A 21,466-nucleotide genomic window follows, 5' to 3' on the forward strand; every position below is an offset into this window, starting at 1 on the left:
ACAGAGATACAAGATACATAGAAAGAGAGGGATAAAACAAACTAAAAACAAAAAAAAAACGTATTTAGACCATAAAATATTAACTACACCCACGCGATAATACGATTGTCGGCCTGCTTCCGAGCAGCTATTGCCTCTTGCAGTTCCTTCTGAAGTTCGAGCGTATCTTTAGCAACCAACGCTGTTTTTGGGACTCTTTTTACGGAGGATCTCTCTTCGGGCCATCCATTTTTAGTATTTGAATTCACAATTGAAGTTTGACCATCTGAACTTGAAAATGAGTGGCGTTGATCTGATGAATCCATCGAATTAACACCGACCCCTACTGATCCCTGCTCAGCGATATGAAGTGAATTCATTGGTTCTTCTTCTTCGGTTGCTTGATGTATGACTCCATAGTGGAGATTCAAGCTATTGGCACGTTTTGGCTGACGCATATCAGGAAAATTCTTACGTTGTGTTGTTGATCGAGCAGGGCCATCTTTGTCACATATAATGTCAGGGATGCGTTTGTTGAGGATGGTAGCTAGCATTTGGCGCATATATTTGTTGTCTGTTTCCAAACGAACCATGCGTTTGTTGGTTTCTTTGTTGTCTGCCTTGAGGTGTTGAATTTGTGACTGAAAGAATTTGATTTTTAAAGTGTAGGTTCATTAACATTTCTTTTGAGTATGTTACCTTTAAATCTTCAATCTCTCTTAACATACGAAGATTGTCTTCACCCATCGACCAAGAACGTTCCTCCACCATAGCTTTGACCCTGCAACATATTAATAATTGTCATTAGCTTACTGATCCTTATGTCTGTGTATTTTTTTCAAAATTACCTGCTCAATAAAGCATCTTCTCTAACTCTGGCTGATTCTTTAACTTCTCTTACAACATCTGTCATCATTCCAGGTGTGTAGGCTCCTAAAAAGAATGACTTAATAATTGTATTCAACGAACTTAAATTTAAGTTATTTTGCTGTTCTTTTTTGATTTGAATCATAAAACACAAACTTTTAGCAATATTCAACAATGGTTTATACCTGAGTGATACGTTGGCGCTGGACTTTGTGTGCCAAAGCCAAAACCCAAGGGTTGGCTGTGTGTGCTTAGTCCACTCAAGCTATCTCTACGGTGTCTCAAACCCCAATTAGGTGCGTGTTTTAAAGCTTCAATTTCAACTTTTGGTTTTTGGATAGGGATTTTTTTTGGTTTTCAAAAATAAAAATTTCAATTTAAAAAAACAAAACAAATTAAAATCAAAATACAGATGAAATAATAAATGTTGAAGATAGAAGAATAAAAATACAGAATACAAAATACATGTTTTAATAAATTTAAATACATAGTTTTGTAGGTTTATTACATTAGATCAAGGATAAGAACAATAAAAATATGTGTTTAATGGAATGTGTGATGGTTTTACTGGATGTTGTGTAATAATGATAAGCGAGTACTTGGAACTTGATTTGGAATTTTAACAAACAAAGCAAATTAAAATTAAATAAATATTTATATATTTTGTTCCCTTCAACCTAAGCACTTTTTAATGGAATTAATTTCTATTCCACTTTATATTTCAAGCTGTAGTAAAATATGGTATTCTTGGTGCTTTTTCGCATTGCAGCTGGTTTGTAGTTTTTACGACAGTTCGTGGATACTTAAGGGTCTTAAATACAACACTTAAAATGTTTAAAGTTTAAACACAGCTAGCGTTAGGAAAATACTGATGTCTGACGACTGATTTAAAGAATACAGACAGATCTATCTAGGATATTAGAAGAAATCCTTAATACATAAAAGCCTTTTTGAACCCTTCTAACATGTGATCATTCTATAGGCATTGTTCTGTGGTACGCATACCGACTGCTTAAAGCTTTTAAGGGGGTCATCCTATGTGATGGTTTCAAAAAAATCGAATCGAAATTCATAAATTGCTAGTTTAATATGTCTAGAATACGGTAGTAAAGGGATTCGAAGTCGTTTTAAAGATACAGCAGGTCCATGGAAAAATATGGGGTAAAGTATCTTACATACATCGGCATACAGATAGTTTAAATTGCTAGCTACTTATCAGTTATCATCTTTAATGAAGGTTTTGAAGGTAATTTGAGAGTAATGTCGGTTATGGGATGCCCTATAGGCCGCGAAGCCCATAGTTATGTTGAGAAACATGATGAAAAGCGAATCTCACGTTCTGAGCGGCGCGTAAGTGATGCCGTTAAACAAGCTAGAATTGATTCATCAGCTGACCAATCTGCTTTGAAAGAGTTTCAAGAAAAGAGGAAGGAATACTCTATGGACTAGGCATCATCGATTGAAAACTAAGTTGATATTTTCATAGTTAAGAGGACTTGAAACTTTAAACGAGATTTTTCTCAAAACTGTGTTTTTCAAACTTTCCTCCATCGTATCTTAAAAACGCCTTGACCGAATGACTTTAAATTTGATGGATTGGATTCAGCACATGTAAACGTATGGAATGAACTATCGACAAGCAAAAAATTTTTATTTTTTTTATAGCAAAAAAAAAATCGCGACTTTTTTTTTAAATGTCTCCCAAAAGTCTAATTTTTGTTACATTCATTTGATGATAGTTCATTCCATGCATTTCGGCTCGCAGATTAAAACACCGTTAGCTTTTTTTGTTTTAAATAAGCCAATGAACCGGAATCGTGGAGGAAGTGCGAGTCCCTTTTTTCGAGGTGGAGTTGTTCACAGTTCACACCGGTGCAACTCGTGTTCTTTACAATATTTTTAATTCAAATTTTATATTTATACTGTCGAACTATGTTAATAAATGGTAATAAACTTAATAAAGTTGTATCTATTTATTGGTCGTAACAAAAAATCCTAAAAATTCCTTAAAATACAGGCCGTCACATGGGATGACCCCCTTAAGTTTCCTCGATGCAAGCACCGCTCACGGAAGGCGACACGTAACCCACCCACGTTATAATGACAGCAGACGGCGTTCTTGAAGCATCTAATTATAAAATGTTAATTTCCCTACTGTACAAATGTACAATGCTGTGAGGATCTAAATTAAATGAGCTTATTATAAGTTACCGTTCAAGTTCCACGTCCGAAGGACAAGGCAGTGAATCTTGAAACGAATACGAAAAACTGAGGGTACTACCGTCAGCGAAACAGTTTAATGATTTAGAAGTAGCAGACAAGATAGGAAGAAAGTCGGAGACAAAATGGACTTGAAACTATCCAATACTATTTGTATTTAACGTGTAGAAAGGTAGTTCCTAACCCAACGAAGAAGAGATTCATCAATACCAAAAGTACGAATTTTTGATAAAAGAGCTTGATACCAAACAGCTTTTGAAATATTAAGTGCAATAATAATCTTATTTAAAAAAAAAAAGCGATGTTAAGATTTGTTCCACTGTTCAATGAGATAAAACATAAGATCACTATACTGCCGGCCATTAACAAATGTTCGTTCTTCGAGATATTTCTTATTTAATTAATCAGCGTTTTAATGACCTTGGATATGGACGATAGTTGAAGGGGGAGAAGATTCGCCTTTTTAAAGGAACAGGCTTGACAAATGTTGTTTTCCATCTGTGGGCAGTGGTTTTGCCATCGTTGAAGAACACTCTTTTCAAAAGAAAAGGAAGAATACTATCCTCACCGATGAGCTTTGGTATGTCTAGGCATTTAAGTACTTAAATCTACGTTTGAATTTGGAGTCGTATCTAGAATTCTAAACCTAGACGAAGGAGTTCGGTCAGCAACTAAGTTCGTGAAAGGCTTTCAACTTAAGTTATAATACAAGAAAAAGACTTGTGTTGTTGTAAAGAAATGCTCAGGAAATTCAATGGAAATGGTGGTCAATATTAATACTCTCAAAATGAACATCAATCAACTGAATGGGTGTTTCAAGATGAACCTAATCTAATAAAAACTGTTCGTGCAAGACCCTCTTTCTAACAAATGTTACGCTGATCTGATCACATAAAGAGATCCTTCGTATATAGATTAGTTATCGTGCCCGTGATTATAAATCCTGTAATTATTTGTATTCTTTTGTCGACTAGCCCTATAAATTACATTTTTCTTAAATCAAATTTAATAGTACAATCAGAAGTTTGTACGCAAATTAAATCTAAACGACAAGAAACAAAATTATATTCTTCATGTGAAGTGGAGGAGTATGTGGAGTTCAGTTGTTCAGCGAAATTATATGGTCTCTAAGATTGGTTGTTTTTATGACCGTCGTTAATAATACCAAATGTCTGATTTAGGCTACTGTACGTTTTGAATTTTTTGTGCAAATCTAATGGAGCCATGAAGTCTGTCACAAAACTTAAAGTCCTTGTTGTGTTCTTATTTTTCCTAATATTTACATTAGTAACAAAAGAATAAATGTTAATTTGGTTTCAGTTTCGTTTCTGTAACCATAAAGTTATGCGCTAAAGAAAATAGAACCGCATTAATTGTCTAACATAGGCAAGGAATGAGTTCTGGAAAAATGTTCTTGTTTTAAAAAACCTTCAAAAAAACCTAACAACTGATTGAAAGTCTCACTTCACCTCTCCAATTTTGGGAACGAATGCGAAAAGTTGTACCTTAAAGATAAAGGGAGAGGGTTTGGTAAAGGGTTCAACAAAAACCCTTTTCAATGAAGATAGATGCATTCTTCTACAGAATTTTAGTGAGAAAAACAAAGCCAAAACAATAAAAATGTGATTTAGAGTTAACATCGTAGGTCTTAGAGAGGGTTAAGATTGGCTTTCGGGGACTCCATCTTTTAACTCTTAAAATTATTTTCCGTGGTTAGAATTGGAGAGCGAGTATGAAGAACTTCTCACAGAAATTTTTAATTTTTTGAGATAGCAACTAATGACTAGACTAGGTTCATAAAGGGTGATTTTTCAGCTAGTACCTTTTTGGCACCAATGGCTTATGCATTTCATTGTCAAACATCTTAAGTTTGGTCCATAATTTAACCATGAATCGTACAAACGAACAACGCTTGCAAATTATTGAATTTTATTATCAAAATGTGTGCTCTGTTAAGAAAGTTCATCGCGTTCCATTTTATAGTCAGTTTAATCGACCCACTGAAGCGGCTATTCGGGCTATTGTGACTTATTTTCGCACCAAATTTACATTGTTGGACATTAAACCACTAAAACGCTTACGTAGAGTGCTAACTGAAGAAAATATCACAGCTGTATCGTCCAGTGTTAATGATGACCTTCAATTACCGATTCGTCGCCATTCGCAGCAATTGGGCATCTGTTACTCAACAACGTGGAAAATTTTGCGGAAGGATTTAGGTGTGATGCCTTTCAAAATACAGTTGGTGCAAGAATTGAAGCCGAACGACGTACTGTAACGTAAAATTTTTAATGAATGGGTTCTTGGAAAGTTGGCCGAAGATCCACTTTTTTACCGAAAAAATTATGTTCAGCGACGAAGCTTATTTTTGTCTAAATGGGTACGCAAATAATCTGAATTGTCGATTTTGGAGTGAATATCAGCCAGAAGCAATGCAAGAGCTACCATTGCATACACCAAAAGTCAGAGTTTGGTGCTGTTTTATGGGCTGGTGGCATTATTGGACCGTACTTCTTCAAAGACGATGTAAATCGTAACGTAACTTTGAATGGTGAGCGCTACCGTGAGATGATATCCAACTTGTTTTGCCCAAAATGAAAAGCTAGACTTGCATGACACATCAACAAGACGGTGCCACATGCCACACAGCACGCGCACTATGCACTTATTGAGAGGCGAGTTCGGTGAACATTTTTTTTCACATCCGTGACCGGTCAATTGGCCGCCTAGATCGTGCGATTCAACGCCTTTAGACTATTTTTTGTCAGGCTATGTTAAAGCTCATACAAGCTATACACACAAGTTTGCTTCAATTGACGCATTGGAGGACAACATGGAAGCATTTATTTAAACTTTCCTATCACCCTTTATTATATGCAATACAATATATACAAAGGTGACAAATCTTCAACGAGATGCAGAAGCGGTTTGCTTCAGGAAATAGAAAAATCAACGTGTCAATAATGGAATATACATAAAATATACTTTTGAAAGAGTCTGCTTCTTCATTCTCATAAAGACAGCAGTGGCGGAAGAGGTCTACAAATTTTAATACTAATTGCATGTTATAGATATCGATTGAAATCCCAATGAAATTATTTCTCTTAAATAATTTTATATCCAAGAATTGTTGGTAAAAATTTCATTTACTCTAGAGGGATATAATCAAACTATATTATACCTCAGGGAATACCTTGATCTTTAATCGCATTTAAGTTTCCTAAGAAAAAAAATTTCGATTGCTGGACCAATAACTTAAATTTCAAACTCTATTTGATAAATATGATTTAGTAAATAAAATGCTTTAATTTAGGACAATTCAAGACAAAATAAAAGCGTTTCTTTCAATTTTAAAATACAATTAACTAACTACAAGCGACAAAACAATCAACAACTTATTTTTCAAGAAATATTTCAAATCCTTACACAAATTATACAAAACATCTACAAAAGTACTCGGAGCAAGTGTATAATAATGACATGAGATTAAAAATGAATGTTTAAAAATTACAACAATTTAAGTTAAAACATATTGTTTTTTATTATTTAGCTTACCTTTAGTCTCATGAAGATTTCGACAAATTTTCGAATTTGTTTCATGTAAGACATTAATTTGTTCCATTAATGCGGCAAAGAATTTATTATTATTATCCATGTCGCCTCCTGGATTTGTATAGTTTCTGCGATCTGGTGTATTTTGGCCACTTACTTTGGAATCATTATCGGACGGATTAAGTAAACAAGGATCACTGAACCTAAAACTGTCTCAGTTTTCAGTTATTAAAAATATATATATAGGTTTTATATTATTAATGATTTCAAACTCACCCTCTACTCATGTTTGGATTACTGCTGCTACCATCAAGGACATCTGTTGAGTTATTTTCATTTTCTGATCCCAAAATGTTAACAATTGGCGGAAGACTGGCAAATTCTACTGAACCATCAGTGTGCTGGAGTAGATGATTGATTGGATTGAAAGCGTAGGGATTATTCTACAAAGAGAAAGGAAGGATACGATTAAATAAATTGAAAAAATGACTTGAATATAAATCATACCATTTGATAGGCTTGATTGAACGCATTGGAGTACGAGGGAGGTCGAGGAAGATCAAATAGTTGCTGAAATTGTTGTTTTTGTTGTTGTTTGAATTGTTGTTCAAATTGTTGTTTAAATTGCTGTTTAAAGTGGTTTTGCTGTTGTTGTTGTTGGTGGTGGTGTTGCTGCTGTTGCTGATGCTGCATTTGAGGTTTCTTACTCGATTGGAAAGTTTTTGATGGATTATAATCGAGAAATTCTGATGAAGAGGACAATTGTGTTGAGCTGGCATCTTTGAGACATGTTTCAAGCCAGGCGTTTAGATGTTCTCTTGAGTATGCGGACGTATTTGGGACGGTTGTGTTGCTGCGACTTTTTGATTTTCTGCGTTTGTTACTGTCAAGACCTGAAAGAGAAAATAAAATTGTTAACAAATTGTAGGTATATACTATTAAATCTATGTAATTATAATTTAATATAAAAAAAATGTTGTGCGAGTGCTAGATTTCAGTGGTGTGGTTCTGTAAAAGGAACAACTTTTCAGATTAAGTTCTTAGTTCGTAAGCTGAACAGTTGACGGGGCTATCAAAATCTGTTTACGAAAGAAATTTCAATTTGGTCTTTAAGACCGAGACAAGACCTTATGTCTTCTACGCTACGAATTGTAACTAAATTAAATTTTGTTTTCAAAAACAATGCTGTAAGAAAAATCAAATACATTTGTTTTTAAGATCAAGGAACTAATAAAGAACTTTAAAGCCTTTTTCTGAATATCAAGTTAGGCTTCTGGGGTTGTATTATTGACAGATTTGTATGAAGTATACGAAAACTTAGTGAGTATTTCTTCAATAAATGCAGTAGTACTGGATTTGGGTTTTCGTGGGTTCAAATAGTAGAAGAAGAACTTTAGAATAAAACTTCTGCTTCCTTTTTAAAAATTAATTCTTATTAAGGGAACTGAACCGAAAAATTAAATAAAATTAACTTAGAAGGAAAAAGAAAAACTAGAGGAAAATATAATTTATTAAAGTTGAGTTTATTCAATTGTCATTAAAAAAGTTGGCCAAATACAAGTTTATTTTTGGAAAATGAAGATAATTCAATTTTACCCCTGTCTTCCCAATTCTTAAAGATCTTGTTTTGATGATGAATTGGTGCTACAGCCATTCCTCGCCGCAAGGTTACTACGTTATTTTTATATGCTTTTGGAAGGGTTCAGACGACATAAAGGACTTAAAGAAAAGTTTTTAGGGGCTGAAAAAAAAAATCTCTTCCAATTAAGCCAAAATAACCAGGAACTTCAAATCGATATCCATCCATCTCTTAATCGATTACAGTGTATTTGATGTCAAAAAAGGTTTTAGACCAGACGATGCACTGCCATGCGACTTCTTCAACATCGTTCTGGAACGAACTTTGCAAAGCTCAACCGTCACCACTAGAGGCACAATCTTCCAATATTGACATAAATGGAAGATCAAAGCGTGCGGCGGAAGCGGGGAAGATGGGTTTAGTGGTCAATAAGGGAAAGGCCAAGGATATGCTGTCATCAAAAAAGGACATTGAGGCTATTGAGGACTTTGTCTACCTAGATACCGCAATAAATTCAAACAGCGACACCAACCCTGAAATCAAACGAAGAGTAACTCTTGCAAATCGCTGCTTCTTGGACTTAGAAAGCAAGTGAGTATTTCATTAAGTCACACTCATCATCCCCGTTCTCATTTATGGCGCTGAGGCCTAGACTTTGTCAAAGAAAGATGAGAGCTTCTTAGGATGCTTCAAGAGAAAAATTCTTCGGGTGATGTTTGGTCCGGTCGACGAACTGTACGTGCTGGTTAAAAGAATAAGAACCCAACGACTTGGATGGCTTGTCATGTAGAGAAAATAGACATAAACGCTTCAGCCCAGAAGGTCTTCGAATACAATCCCGATAGACGGCGCAGTAAAAGAAGACTGCGGCCCAGGTTGCCTGCGCAACGCAGGGAGGAGAAAACCATAACCAACTAGGGGTGTGAAACTAGAGAGATAGCTAGGGACCAAACTGGCTGAAGACGAATGTTGATTGTGGACCAGGTCCAGTTATTCAGGAAAAATATCCCTCACTAACAAATGCTTTTTTTCTTTTAAATCTCAAAGCAGAGAACTGAGCTATCCAAAATTATATACATATGCTTCTTTTCTAGCTTAGGCATATCAGATCAGTCGAGTTGTGTTCATTTGTGAAAGCAAGCTCTATAAGCACAAAATGACCGAACTAATAAAGTAAAAAGCTTAGTACGTCAGACTTTAAGTTTGTTTCCAGTAGTATCATAGAGTCAGCTGATAAATTGTAAAACTGTTGACACTTCAGTTTTTCAGTGTTCTTCATAAATAAAACAGAAAGCTCTGATTAAACTCTGCTCAGAGTGTACTCGAAAACCTTAGGCTTTGATAAGTGCTCTGCTCTGAGCTGAGCTTGGAAAAAAAACGCCTTGAGTCAAGTTTAAATATGTAACAATGTCAGCTGAATAAATATTTTTAATTGAAGTGAAAGCTGGCCTTCATAACTTTTTAATTTATTCATTTAGTATAAAATTGTAATAGTTTTGTCTTAAAAGCTTCCTTCTCATTATGGAGAGGATATAACTGCTTTTTTTGCAATATAAAACCCAACTTATAATGGACTTGTAACAAGTGTAAGGAGTTCGTTTTCTAAATAATAATGGTGTTGGTACTTTCTGCAAATAAAAAGTCAAGTATAATTTCAAGTTTGAAATTAATGACATCCGCAAATGAAGTTTCTTATGTTGTTTGAAATTAAGGAACTTGAAGGTAAGACAAGTTTAATGTATCTTATTTTGACAGCTGCCAAAAAGGCAACTTTAATGGCAAGTTGATTTGAAAGTTAGTCAAAAAAAAAATTATCCTGACTATCAAGTCAAGTAGGTATACTTCTGTCAAAATGACAGTTGATCATATTTTTAGCATTCAAGTGAAAGCTGAACTTTATTACTTTACGATTCATTTATTTGCACAACTTCTTTTAAGGATTTCTTTAAAAAGGTTCATTGTCAATTTGGAAAAGAAATATGCAATTTAAAATACAAATCATGATGAACTTGTTGCTTGCCTAAGGAGTGTTTTGTAGACAAAAATGACGTCGGTAGTTTTTGTACTATGAACTTGAGGTAGAGATTTGTAAAGTAAAGTTCTGAATTTGAAATCTATGACACTTAAAAAACTAACTAGTTGACTTGGTCAAAATATAAGTTCAAAGAATGAAGTTGACTGCAATTGAATGATGTCTGAACCTGCCCATTGACTGGAACAGAAGCCTTTTATGTTGTATAGACCTGGACAGTGTCAAAATAGCCTATGATTTAGAAAGAAACCACTAGATGGAAATCAATCCATTTTATCAGAATTTTTATATTCAAGAATCGAGCAGATAAGAGGGTGAAAGGTTAAAAAAGAAAGAAATTGGAAATACAATCTCATACATTTTGTGATTAGGGCTTGCTTCTATAAGACTCGAAACACTCAAATAAATTGTATTATTTTTCATCCAAAATAAGTCTATTCCCAAAGAGTATTCAATAAAAATAATGATTCAGAGTCGAATCACGAATGCGATAACATGAAAAGGAGTCACCAACCAACATTCCAACTGTCAACATTCTTTTTGCACTGGAAAAATATGTTGTTTTTTTTATAAACATATGTATTTATAATAGTCATCTCTTTGAGACTTATTCAGACCACTAAAGACACCCCAGATTCCCGAACCATAGTTTTTTATTTGGCCAATCAATTTGCTTTAAATGGTCATTCACTCGAAAAACTCGTATCACTTGATATTTATAGCTCATATGAACAAAACGTGTTACACTTAATCCCATACAAGGCACATAAACTTAATCCCTCCCGATTAAAAAAAAACACACAATCCCTCGAAACCGCCTTGAACAAATCTCTTGCAAATTTTACTGCGTATCTATAAACTTTTTATATATTGCAGATTTATATATTTTTGTTTTGTTTTTGTAACGTATGCCAGACCTCCTAGGTACACCATTGGAGACATTCATTAAATCAAATCGTATTATCGGTGGCGGTCTCGTCGATGGCGGGCGGCGCGATGGAAACGGCAACGGCGGCGCTGGTGGTTTTGTACGGATTTCGCTAAAAAACGAAATGAAATCAAACTGAGGTAAAATTTAAAACCGACTTTGGGAGACTTAAACCAGTTTTCGTGGAGTAGGTAACCTCTTTTGGACTTTTGCACACAAAATGTAAACATTGCACGATGTCATAGTAATAACGACAACAACTTTACAACAACAAAGAAACAGAAGACAACAATCTCTTGGATTTCACTGAACTTGTATTTTGATATTGATACTGATATAAAATACCATTTTTGTTGTTTTTCTTTTAAATGTGATGGAAAACTAAACCATTTAACGGTAGATATCATAAATCATTAATCCAGCCCACCAATAAAAATGTATTTATTAAACTTTTGCAACCTTACTCCCAGACGATTATAAACTAAATGAATTGTTCGGCGATGAGTGTTGGCCATTCGAGCATCAAAATATTATTGTTAATAAAAATGATGAAAGCTATAAGCTGAGTTTGTGAAGGCAGCGATGATGGTGATGTTATTGGTTCTGAGTCATTTATGATAGTTTGGTAATAATATTTCATTTTTCCTTCCATTCGCACGCAAGGCTTGAACGTTGACGTACATTTTGAAATATTAATTTTTTTTAAAAGCCACTGGTGGTAAGAGAATGTTTAAAGAATATCGAGGGATAAAAGGATGGTACTTGACTATGATGATGCAGTTCTAGGATGACATTCTATTTAAACCAGATCACCCATCTCCTCATCATCATCATCATTCTCGTCATCGTCTTTCAACATTAACCTAGATTCTGTCGTCGTTCTTTGTGCAGATTTTTATTTTTATTTCTTGCAACGATGAAATGGAAAGTCTTAAACGAAATGTAACTTGAAATCATTTGATGATGGGCGTCTTATGCAATGGAATGTCATCGTCAATCAGTTCCAAGTGGGCATATACCATATTTGTATTCAAAAACAGTTCGGTGCAAAAAATGTTTGCCAATGAGTTGCTATTAAAAATTGAAAGGAAAGGTTTTCATTCCTAGAGGGGAAGGAGAGGTCTGTCAAGACAACATTCAAAACTAATTCAGTAATTAAAGATCGAAGATGAAGAAAGAACAATTTTGTGATTTATGGTTTATGATTGAGTTTATTTAATTAAAAGTTCAAGTGACCTTAACTGCAGTAGGCTTGTTGTATCATCGTCTTTAAACTTGTGTGATACAAAAGTAGGTCGATTAATAACATTTCCTTAGTTTAGGGGTTTCCAATAAGAAGTTTCAATTTCGTATTAAAGTAATGCGTATTCTTTCAATTGTAAAACATTAATATACTAGTAGACCTTATCTTTTGCATGACCTTAAGGGAAAACTGAAGTGTTAAATCACAAGTTATCGTTGGCTAATTGTGATAACCTCTTGGAGTAATAACACGGTTTGGAAAATTTTCTTGTAAAGTTACGATAGATTTTTGAGAGAATATAGAAAACACTTAAACCTAACCAAAGCTACAAGACTAATTTTTGTATAAAGAATCATTTAGAAGTTATAAGAAAACACTAAGCAAATCTAAGCGATCTTCTGGTGGTCTTTCTGTGGCAGGATAGAAGAAGGAACATATCTTTCGACTAATCCAGCGATTCCAAGCTGTCTGAAAAATGCAGATGGCTCCTGGACAATTTCAAGTGAAGAATCGTTGAACTTACTTACTTAACCGCAACTTGAAACAATATGAAATTTGGTCAAGTTTCAATGTAACATATACATAAGGTCTGATGACAAAGGTTAAGCTTTAATGGGCTCTAAACACCATCAAACATTTTACATTACAGGACCAGATGGCCGAACTATAAAAAGTACGAATACTTAAAGCAATTTTCAACAGTTGTCTAAATCTGGTCCGAAAGTTGTATTTATACCAAAAGCAGGAAAATGCTCACAAGCCAACCCTAAAAATGTAGCGTTGGCGCCTTCCGTACTACTTCTTTCAAAAATATCCTGGCATCAGTGGCTGTACTCCCTACTTTTGAAGAGCGAAGAGAAAAAATCAAATATAAACTATATGCTAAACTGATATTTTCGTCGAACTCTATAATCGACAAAGAAGTCAACTCAACACTGAACCGGAAAAGAAATAACAAGATACCATCAGCCATTTTCACCATTCTTTAATCTGGCAATTCTGAATTTCCAAAACAGGAGTTGTTAAAAACAAAAATTCTGCTCTACTGGAACCTCCTTGGCTCATCGACTCCAATTCCTTTAAAATGAACCTCGCATCACATATGAAAACCCATACAAACGTTGAGATATATCGCAAGATTATTCTAAGGATTTAATCTGAGCTCAAGTCTAAGAAATTGGAAATTCACTTTTACGGATGGATCCAAAACCTCATAGAACACAACCTTTGCAATCACAAATGAAGACGGCAGCACGATACTGCTACAACTGCTGAAGTCTTTGCCATTTTGACTGCCATTCAAGAGGCTTTAAAAGAAGGAGATGAGCAGATTATATGTACAGACAGTCTCTCTACAATCAAAGCTGTCAAAAATACAAACAACATCTCCACCAATCTCATCAACAACATCCGCTTCTTATTGATAAATTCAAACCAGCACTAACGTACCTCTACAATATTTACGCCAAGAATGAACTTGTGAAGAACCTCACAGGAAAACTGACCAGTGCCCCAGAAATCGAATGGAGAAGATACAATCACCACTATGTAGGAGTGAATCAAACTAAATCAAAACCTATATACCCTACAAACTGCGAAAAATCAAAAATAAAAAACTTTATCCGACTCCAACTTGTCCATAACTCTGCCACTAACCTCCACCTCCTCAAAAAAGAACCTCCTTCCTTTTGTCCTACCTGCAATAACACCTGCTCCAAAACTGCAACAGAACTAAGCATATCATAGAGAGAATTCTAAATGGAAACGACATTATCCAATGCATACAATTAATTATAGAGCGGTAGGCCTTTGCAACTAGAAGCTCAATAATTATATATAAGCATGTAATTTAATACTTGTTTAATAAATATATAATAATAATAATTTAAGGGCAAGTATTGATACAAGACTTCTGTCTATGTCTCAACATACCTACTGTAATGGCATATCGGTGGCAACCGGCGTTACACAACTTAGTACGCCACATCGAATGCTTCCTCTATTAAAGAGAGTTCACTTTGGTTGCTTTCCCTGAAATCGAAGGTGCTTTTCACAACGCGGGCATATCAGCACTAGCATCTCTGAACATAGAGGGTTCGCTTGGGGAATTAATGCATTGACTAGCAGAATAATTAACTCAAAACTGAGCAACTCTTTTAGTAAAAGATTCGTTAGTATAGGGACACCGCAAGGTGGTGTTCTATCCCATCTTCCTCTGGAAACTCTATACTTTTATAGTGATTACCGGTCTCAGAAAAGCATCTTAACACCCGAAAAGAACTCTTACAAAATGCTTTTGACAAACTTTTGGCTGATCGGTGTGGACTGGGTATCATTCCACACAAACCCCAATCAGTTATGTTTTCGAGGAACTATAAAATTTCATATTCTAACCCTCCCTATATTAAAGGTATCCAATTAAAGTTCTCAGACGAGACTAAGTATCTGGGTCTTATTTTACACAAAAAAAACTGAATATTGAAAACATTTGCTTTGTCTGACAGCTCAACAGCTGTAAAAAAAATGTCAAAAAACTAAAATATTTGCTCTTTGGAGGGATGAAATAATAGAAATGTCATTCAAATCAACCTCGAAGCAAGGCCATCGTAAGACGAAGCCAAAGCTGAAGCGTGTTTGTGATTCAGCCATAATGCACAAAAAGGAGTCAAAAAAGCTCTTTAGCTGTGTTTTCTTTTTCTTTCTATTGCTAATAAATGGGCTTATCGTATACAAACCTCAACAATCTAAATAAAGTCTAAGGTTCAGCTTGCCTATGAATAAGCGGATCGCATCGCAAGACCCCATCTGCTTCACTGGATACCCTACTTTACCAAACTCCTTTTGATCTACTAAGCAAACAAATAACTGCAAGCTCTGGTATTCGCCTCAAAGCTTAATGTCAGTGGGTTAACAATAACATTGGCCACTCCGTGATTCTTACGTATTTAGAATAAATTCCAAAGCACACAAACAACACCATCTCCCTACTGCAATTCGACAGAAACTTTCAGACTTCTATATACCTTCCAGCTGTTTCTGGGAAGATAGAACATTCTTGGAAGACGCATCAATTCACTTTTCTTGATCAAAAACAAATGAAGAGGTTGGTGGAGGTGTGTACTCTGAACGACTGAAATTAAGTCTCTCATTCCGCCTTTTCATTGTAGCATGTTGCAGGCGGAACTTTAAGCTATAAAAGAAGTCTTGTTCTGGCTTAAAGAAAAGGTAATATCAACATCTGACATCCGTATTCAAATAGTCAGGCCGCTATCAAATCTCTGAACGCTGCCTCTACAAACTCTAGAACAGTCCAAAGCAGTTCAAAGTCACGAAAAACATCTGGCCTACACTAGATGTAGCGCTCAAGGTGAATGCTATCTGTAACCGGACAATGTGTAATAGAAAAGCACGCCACGCTTGTAGGCGTATTCTCAAATGGCTTTTGCAGTAACTGTATGGATGAAGAAGAGATCTCTCTATTATATTTAGGAGAATCGTTTTACAGAGTCCTGCAAAAAGATCTCCCATATTTTAAAAGGTAATGAAAAACAAATACATAGACAATTTAACCGAAACATTTTACTGAGTTTTTTAAATTAAATACTATGCCATTTTACATTAAATAAAATAATTATTTAGTTATAGACATTATATCTGGTAAATATTGTCCTCCATTATTAATACATTTACGAAGCCCTTCCCGCAAGTTTTCCATTGCTCGTCGAGTAATTTGTGGTGTAATGGTTGCCACTTCCTGGGTGATGAGTGTAGACTTGGGCCTTTAAATGTCCCCAAAGAAAAAAATCACAAGGTGATAAATCGGGGAACATTGGTGGGCAGGTAATGTCTCCTCGTAAAGAAAGAAGATGCCCTGGAAACATCCCTCTCAAAATGGTCAATGAACGCCTTGTGGAAACCAGACTTCTTTGTGGTTCCTAGTAAACTGATTTAAGTTTGGTTGGAGGAAGGTCTCAATCATGTGATATCAGACAATCCAAAGGCAGCTGCATGTTTAAGTGCTGAACGCCTCGGAGATTTCTGGATAGACGCACTTACACGTGCCACATTATCCGGCGTTGTTGCGGTTAAAGGTCGGCCAGACGATTTTCTCTTTAGCGCAGAACCCTTTGCTCTAAAGTTTAATAACCAAACTTGAATTGTTTTTCTATCCGGAACAGGATCATGTCTAGCAAGTTGAAATTGAATGCGAAATGCTCGCTAAGTAGTAATCGCAGAACCACCATTACGGATACATTCCTCTACGACAAATGTGCGATGGTAACCGTGCCACGCCATTATGATTACTAAAAACGGCACGTAGACCTCTATCTATCTTTACCCGGAATACCATTTTATCTATAAATAGCTTTAAATATAAACGACTTAAAATACGGGAGGTTGTTTTGCGGACCCTGTATAACGATTTAAACGATCTCAAACGACTTAAACTGGTTTCATTGAGCTTAGAAGTAAGTCTCAAAATGAATGTGGTATTACAATGGGCCATTAGACTTGCCTTAGTGTGTCCTACTTCATCACGGACATCTACTTTAACCTTACCAACAATTGGTTCGTAGCTTTTGTGATACGCAGCACGTAGAACCATCCTCCCATTTTGCAAGACCTGCTCTTGAAGTTTATTGTTGCCAAATTTAAAAAGAAGACAACTTCAAAAGTGACAGATACTTAAATAATGGACTACTTAAAATGAAACCCCTTTTTACAAAACCTTTTATGTTGTTAAATATGGCTAGCGTATTCCTAAAGACCTTAAAGTCTTTTTTGTAATAATTCGATCGAGTAAGGAATAAAAGACAAAATTTGAAAGAAGGTGTTGGAGTAAATTGGTTTTAAATTCCTGGATAGTTCAATGGTAAGGAAAGCCAGCGTGTAGGAAATCAATCCAAATTCGTGTAGTACGGCTAAAGAACGGATATCTGTACTTGACAGTAAGACAGAAGTTTCACTCGAGGATATTCTAAACTGATAAGCATTCCTGTAGGCGCGAAAGTGTCTATTTCACTAGAGCATAAACCCATAAAATAGCATCAAAAAAGGGTGAGACAAGATAAATTAAGAACTCTGTTCAAAATTACCTACATTGTTTTTGTTGTCTATGTTTAATATATTACTATTTTATGCCTCGTAATTGAGTATTGGATCTTATTTGACTATAAAAAACTATCCACAGTACTGTACGAAAAAAATAATAAAAACCTCAGCAGGCTTGGAGGTAGAACAAGTGCGACCTTGTTATATTTATATGTAATTTACTATGTTAAGGCGTTCCGATTAAATGATTTCCATTGATTCCATTGCCTGCTTGCTTGTGGCGGTCTTTTGTTTGTCGGACATGCTATTGAATAAAAATTCATTTGGAAATTTAATGGAATTACATTTGCTATGATGGTTTACTTCCGACGACCGACAATGACGACCGCATTTAATATACGAGTTTAAATAAAAGATAGATGGACACAAAAATCAATCGACCTTGATTGCTGTGCAACTTCCAGTTCCAGTTTCGATTTCGACTTCTCATGGCCGAAATATAAATAAATGTATGTTCATTTTACAGTCAGTGGCTAAAAAGTCCCCAATCGCACTACTAAGAGGCTAGTTTGGGATTTTATTTTCAGTAGGCTTTCTGATCGTCTTATATTTAAATGATGATGGTATTTTTTTGAAAGTGGCTTTTAGCGGTATTTGTTTGTTTTTTGGTTCAGAGAAAAAGGATCATAGGTCAGTTGTCATTAACCTGGAAAATAAGATTCAAGTAAACTTACGACAAGGGTAAACAAATCAAATTGAATAATCGTATTTCCATAGAGTTAACGACCTTATTTGCACTCATAGTACAAAATATAAGAAACCGTGAATAAATAAGAAATTCAAAGAGTGTACGATGGGGTTGCATGTTTTTCTAACAATGTTATTGTTGTTTTGTCTACCACTACGCCAAAGACTGGAAGTTCCTATACTTGCGACGGCGGCGGAGGCGATTCTATAAAAGGAAAACATTTCGCTTCAGTTCTTTCGTCTAGGAAATGGCACGTGTTTGAAAAACATATCGTTAAGTTGAGTCTTATTGATTTGCGTTTTGCTCGAATCTATTTAGCTAGAAAAAATTAAGTAAACAAACAATATTCAAATTATTTGATTTCTTTTTCGAAAATTAGTATATACCGGTCGGTTGAAGATTCAAAGGAACGTTGTTGTAATTTGACGAAGAAATTAGAAGAGTATTGGTTTGCGTTATACACCGCAGAAAATGAATTGCTTGATTTTCGAGTTGCAGCACGTAGCTCTATCAATGTTAAAAGGTATAAAAAAGTATATTAAGCTACAATGTAAAGCATGTTGAGGTTTAACCGATATATCAGTTTAGATTGGAGGAATCTACTCTAAATAAAAAAACTCCGAGTTACAAGAAGAGATAAAGAAATCTGTGGAGAAAATCCTGAATGGATTCGAGTAGCATAGCTCTTTATAAATCGTTATAGAGTAAAGTGTCCTAAAAGTGTAGGGATATTATCAATCATTTTATGGTTTCAAACCACCAAATTATGGTGAATTTGCATGTATCTACACTCTCTAAAAGTACTGGAGAGCGCTAGAAAACGCCACCAGCGGTGGTCCTAGGCTAAGAGAAGGGAAATTCCCTATGTGCACCTCCACGTGGTTGAGAGTGGGTCGCGCTAACGCAAATAAAGGAGACCGAATGGCATGGGCACCGACTTATCCTTGGGTTGAAAAAAATCTCCCTAAAGGCGGAAGAACTGTAAGTAGTGGTCAACGGCATGGTAGACTGGTGGCGGATGAGCCTATTTCTAGAAGGCCAACGGCAGCAGCAGGTAGAGTCTGTACCCATATTGGACGGCTACACAAGGCGCCTCTTTTCCCACACGGGCGGCCTTGTTTTATAGTATGTGTTCGACCATCCAGAAGGCGGGTGTACCTGTCGAATCGAAGGCTTGTGTGTATAATGTAGTTAACACATTATGCAGATAGTGTTATTAACCACACCCGGGAAAACACCTAGTGGAGCGAGAAGTTTATTATGTTATGAAACATGACAACGAATGGTAATAATTTCCCAAGAGGTAACCAACGATTGGTAAATCCTTCTACAGTTCTTTCGGCTGTAGTAAACCGCACATCGGTTTTGGAGGTGCGGCATTTTTCATACAACAATGGCAATCGGGATGCTACGAGTATTAATATTGAATGGGCAACTAGAAACCGAAATCTCACAAATAGAACTAGGTAAAATATTTTCGACTACCGAAAAACACAAGGGTCGGAGCATGGAACGTTCGGTCTGTGTATAGACAGGGCATTTATGAACAGATGGAACGTGAAATGAAAATACACAACTTGAGTATTCTTGGGCTGAGTGAAATGAAGTGGAGGGGAAAAGGAGAGCACATATCAGCAACAAATCGGACGTGGATGCTGTATTCTGGGGAGGATGAGACAAGTAGCGGGCAAAGCTCAAAGCTCAAAGCACTGAAAGCTCATTCTACGCCTAACTGAACTTGGTTTACAGCTGAGTTCTAAAGGGTGACATAACTATCGTCATGGTGGACCTTAATTTCAAAGTTGGCTCGAATAACACAAGTCTTGAGGAGTTATGAGTAGACAAGACATAGGTCAACGAAATGACAATGGTGATATGCTTGTCGACTTTTGTAATGCCCGTTAGCTGGTGATAGTTGGGACCCTTTTTCCACATTAGATCTGCCACAAAGTTACATGGGTATCCCCTGATGATGGAACAGAAAACAAAATCGACCATTTTATAATACAACAACGATGGAGGAAATCACTTTGCTATGTGAGGAACGAGAGACGTGCAGGTTCAGCGACCATCATCTGCTATTAGCGACAATTCGAATGCAAACAGCTGCTATGCGGAGACGTACAGACACGGCAACCAGACAAAAATCCAATACAATCGCTTTTAGTGACCCAAATACTTGTCGTGATTTTGCAAAACCCTCTTAACGACAATGCGTCAAATGAGAGGTTAAAAGAGTTTTTATTGAAGCTGGATCTGAAACGGTACCGAGGCAATCTAGAGACAAGGATTTGCGGGTATCCCAAGGCACCTGGGACAAAATTACAAACCGCAGATCACTCAAAATAAACATAAATAATGAAAGTGAGGTTCATCGGAAAAAGGGGTTTGCAAAGTGAGTATAGAGCAGCTCAAAAGGTAGTGCAGAGTGTGAGATGAGATAGGAGGGCCAGATTAGACAAATTGGCTGAAAGCGCTGAGGAACCTCCAAGAAGAGGTAACGCGAAGATGCTGTACAAAATCAATAAAGATCTTGTAGGCCAACAAAATATTGTCAACCATCTTGTTCGTGATACGAACGGTAGTCTTTTAGTGTCAATGGAAGATCAATTGCGGAGATGGAAGGAGCGCTTCTGCACGATGACCAGAATGCAAATGCAAACGCTAATGCAAATCATCAACTGCCAGGCATACTTAGATCTACCAAAAGCATTAATATTGACCCCCCGACATGCACGGAAATGAGAACCGTAATACATCTTTTAAAGAACAACAAAGCAGCTGGTCTGGATGGAATACCTGCCGAATTCCTCAAAGCAGACCCCGACTTGGATGCCGATATTTTGTTGCCACTTGTTAAGTCTGTTTGGAAGGACGGGGTAATCGTCAAGCTTGCAAAAAAGGAGATCTTAAGAACTGCAATAAATCACCATTTTGTCCACATTTCTTACGCTGAAGAGGCATCAAACAGGATTTCACAGTGGTCGATCATGTGTCGACGACATTAACACCTTTCGAATTATTCTTGAACGATCGTCGGAGTACCAATCGCCGCTTTACCTCATGTTCGTCGATTTTGAAAAGGCCTTCGATCGCGTAAGTCCTGATGTTATATGGAAATCGCTTGTTGCTTGAGACATTCCTGATAAAATTGTTACTATAATAAAAGAGTCTAACAACAACGCAAGATGTTTAGTTTTGCACAATGGACAGCTTTCCGACGCATTTAAAGTGCGACAGAGAGTGAGACAGGGTGATGTATTGTC

General features: G+C 36.0%; 1 protein-coding gene across 6 annotated transcripts in view; it reads right to left on the reverse strand.

The window, feature by feature from the left end:
• The window catches only part of LOC129941452 (SUN domain-containing protein 2), a 112,714-nt gene that overhangs the window by 4,622 nt on the left and 86,626 nt on the right, over positions 1 to 21,466 (reverse strand). For 3 of the 6 annotated variants that reach the window (XR_008780865.1, XM_056050080.1, XM_056050084.1), the window contains 7 exons: positions 7,126 to 7,511; positions 6,895 to 7,061; positions 6,622 to 6,827; positions 1,032 to 1,169; positions 828 to 912; positions 679 to 760; positions 94 to 620 (listed from right to left, as the gene is read on the reverse strand). Coding sequence is in view for 5 of the 6 variants with exons in the window: in XM_056050080.1 (XP_055906055.1) it covers positions 94 to 620; positions 679 to 760; positions 828 to 912; positions 1,032 to 1,169; positions 6,622 to 6,827; positions 6,895 to 7,061; positions 7,126 to 7,511 (1,591 nt within the window). In the remaining variant the exon portion in view is untranslated. The remainder of the gene's footprint in view (positions 1 to 93; positions 621 to 678; positions 761 to 827; positions 913 to 1,031; positions 1,170 to 6,621; positions 6,828 to 6,894; positions 7,062 to 7,125; positions 7,512 to 21,466) is intronic. The other 3 variants (XM_056050082.1, XM_056050081.1, XM_056050083.1) reach the window with 3 other exon arrangements.

This window comes from Eupeodes corollae, chromosome 1 (genome assembly GCF_945859685.1).
Source record: "Eupeodes corollae chromosome 1, idEupCoro1.1, whole genome shotgun sequence".
Taxonomy (NCBI): domain Eukaryota; kingdom Metazoa; phylum Arthropoda; class Insecta; order Diptera; family Syrphidae; genus Eupeodes; species Eupeodes corollae.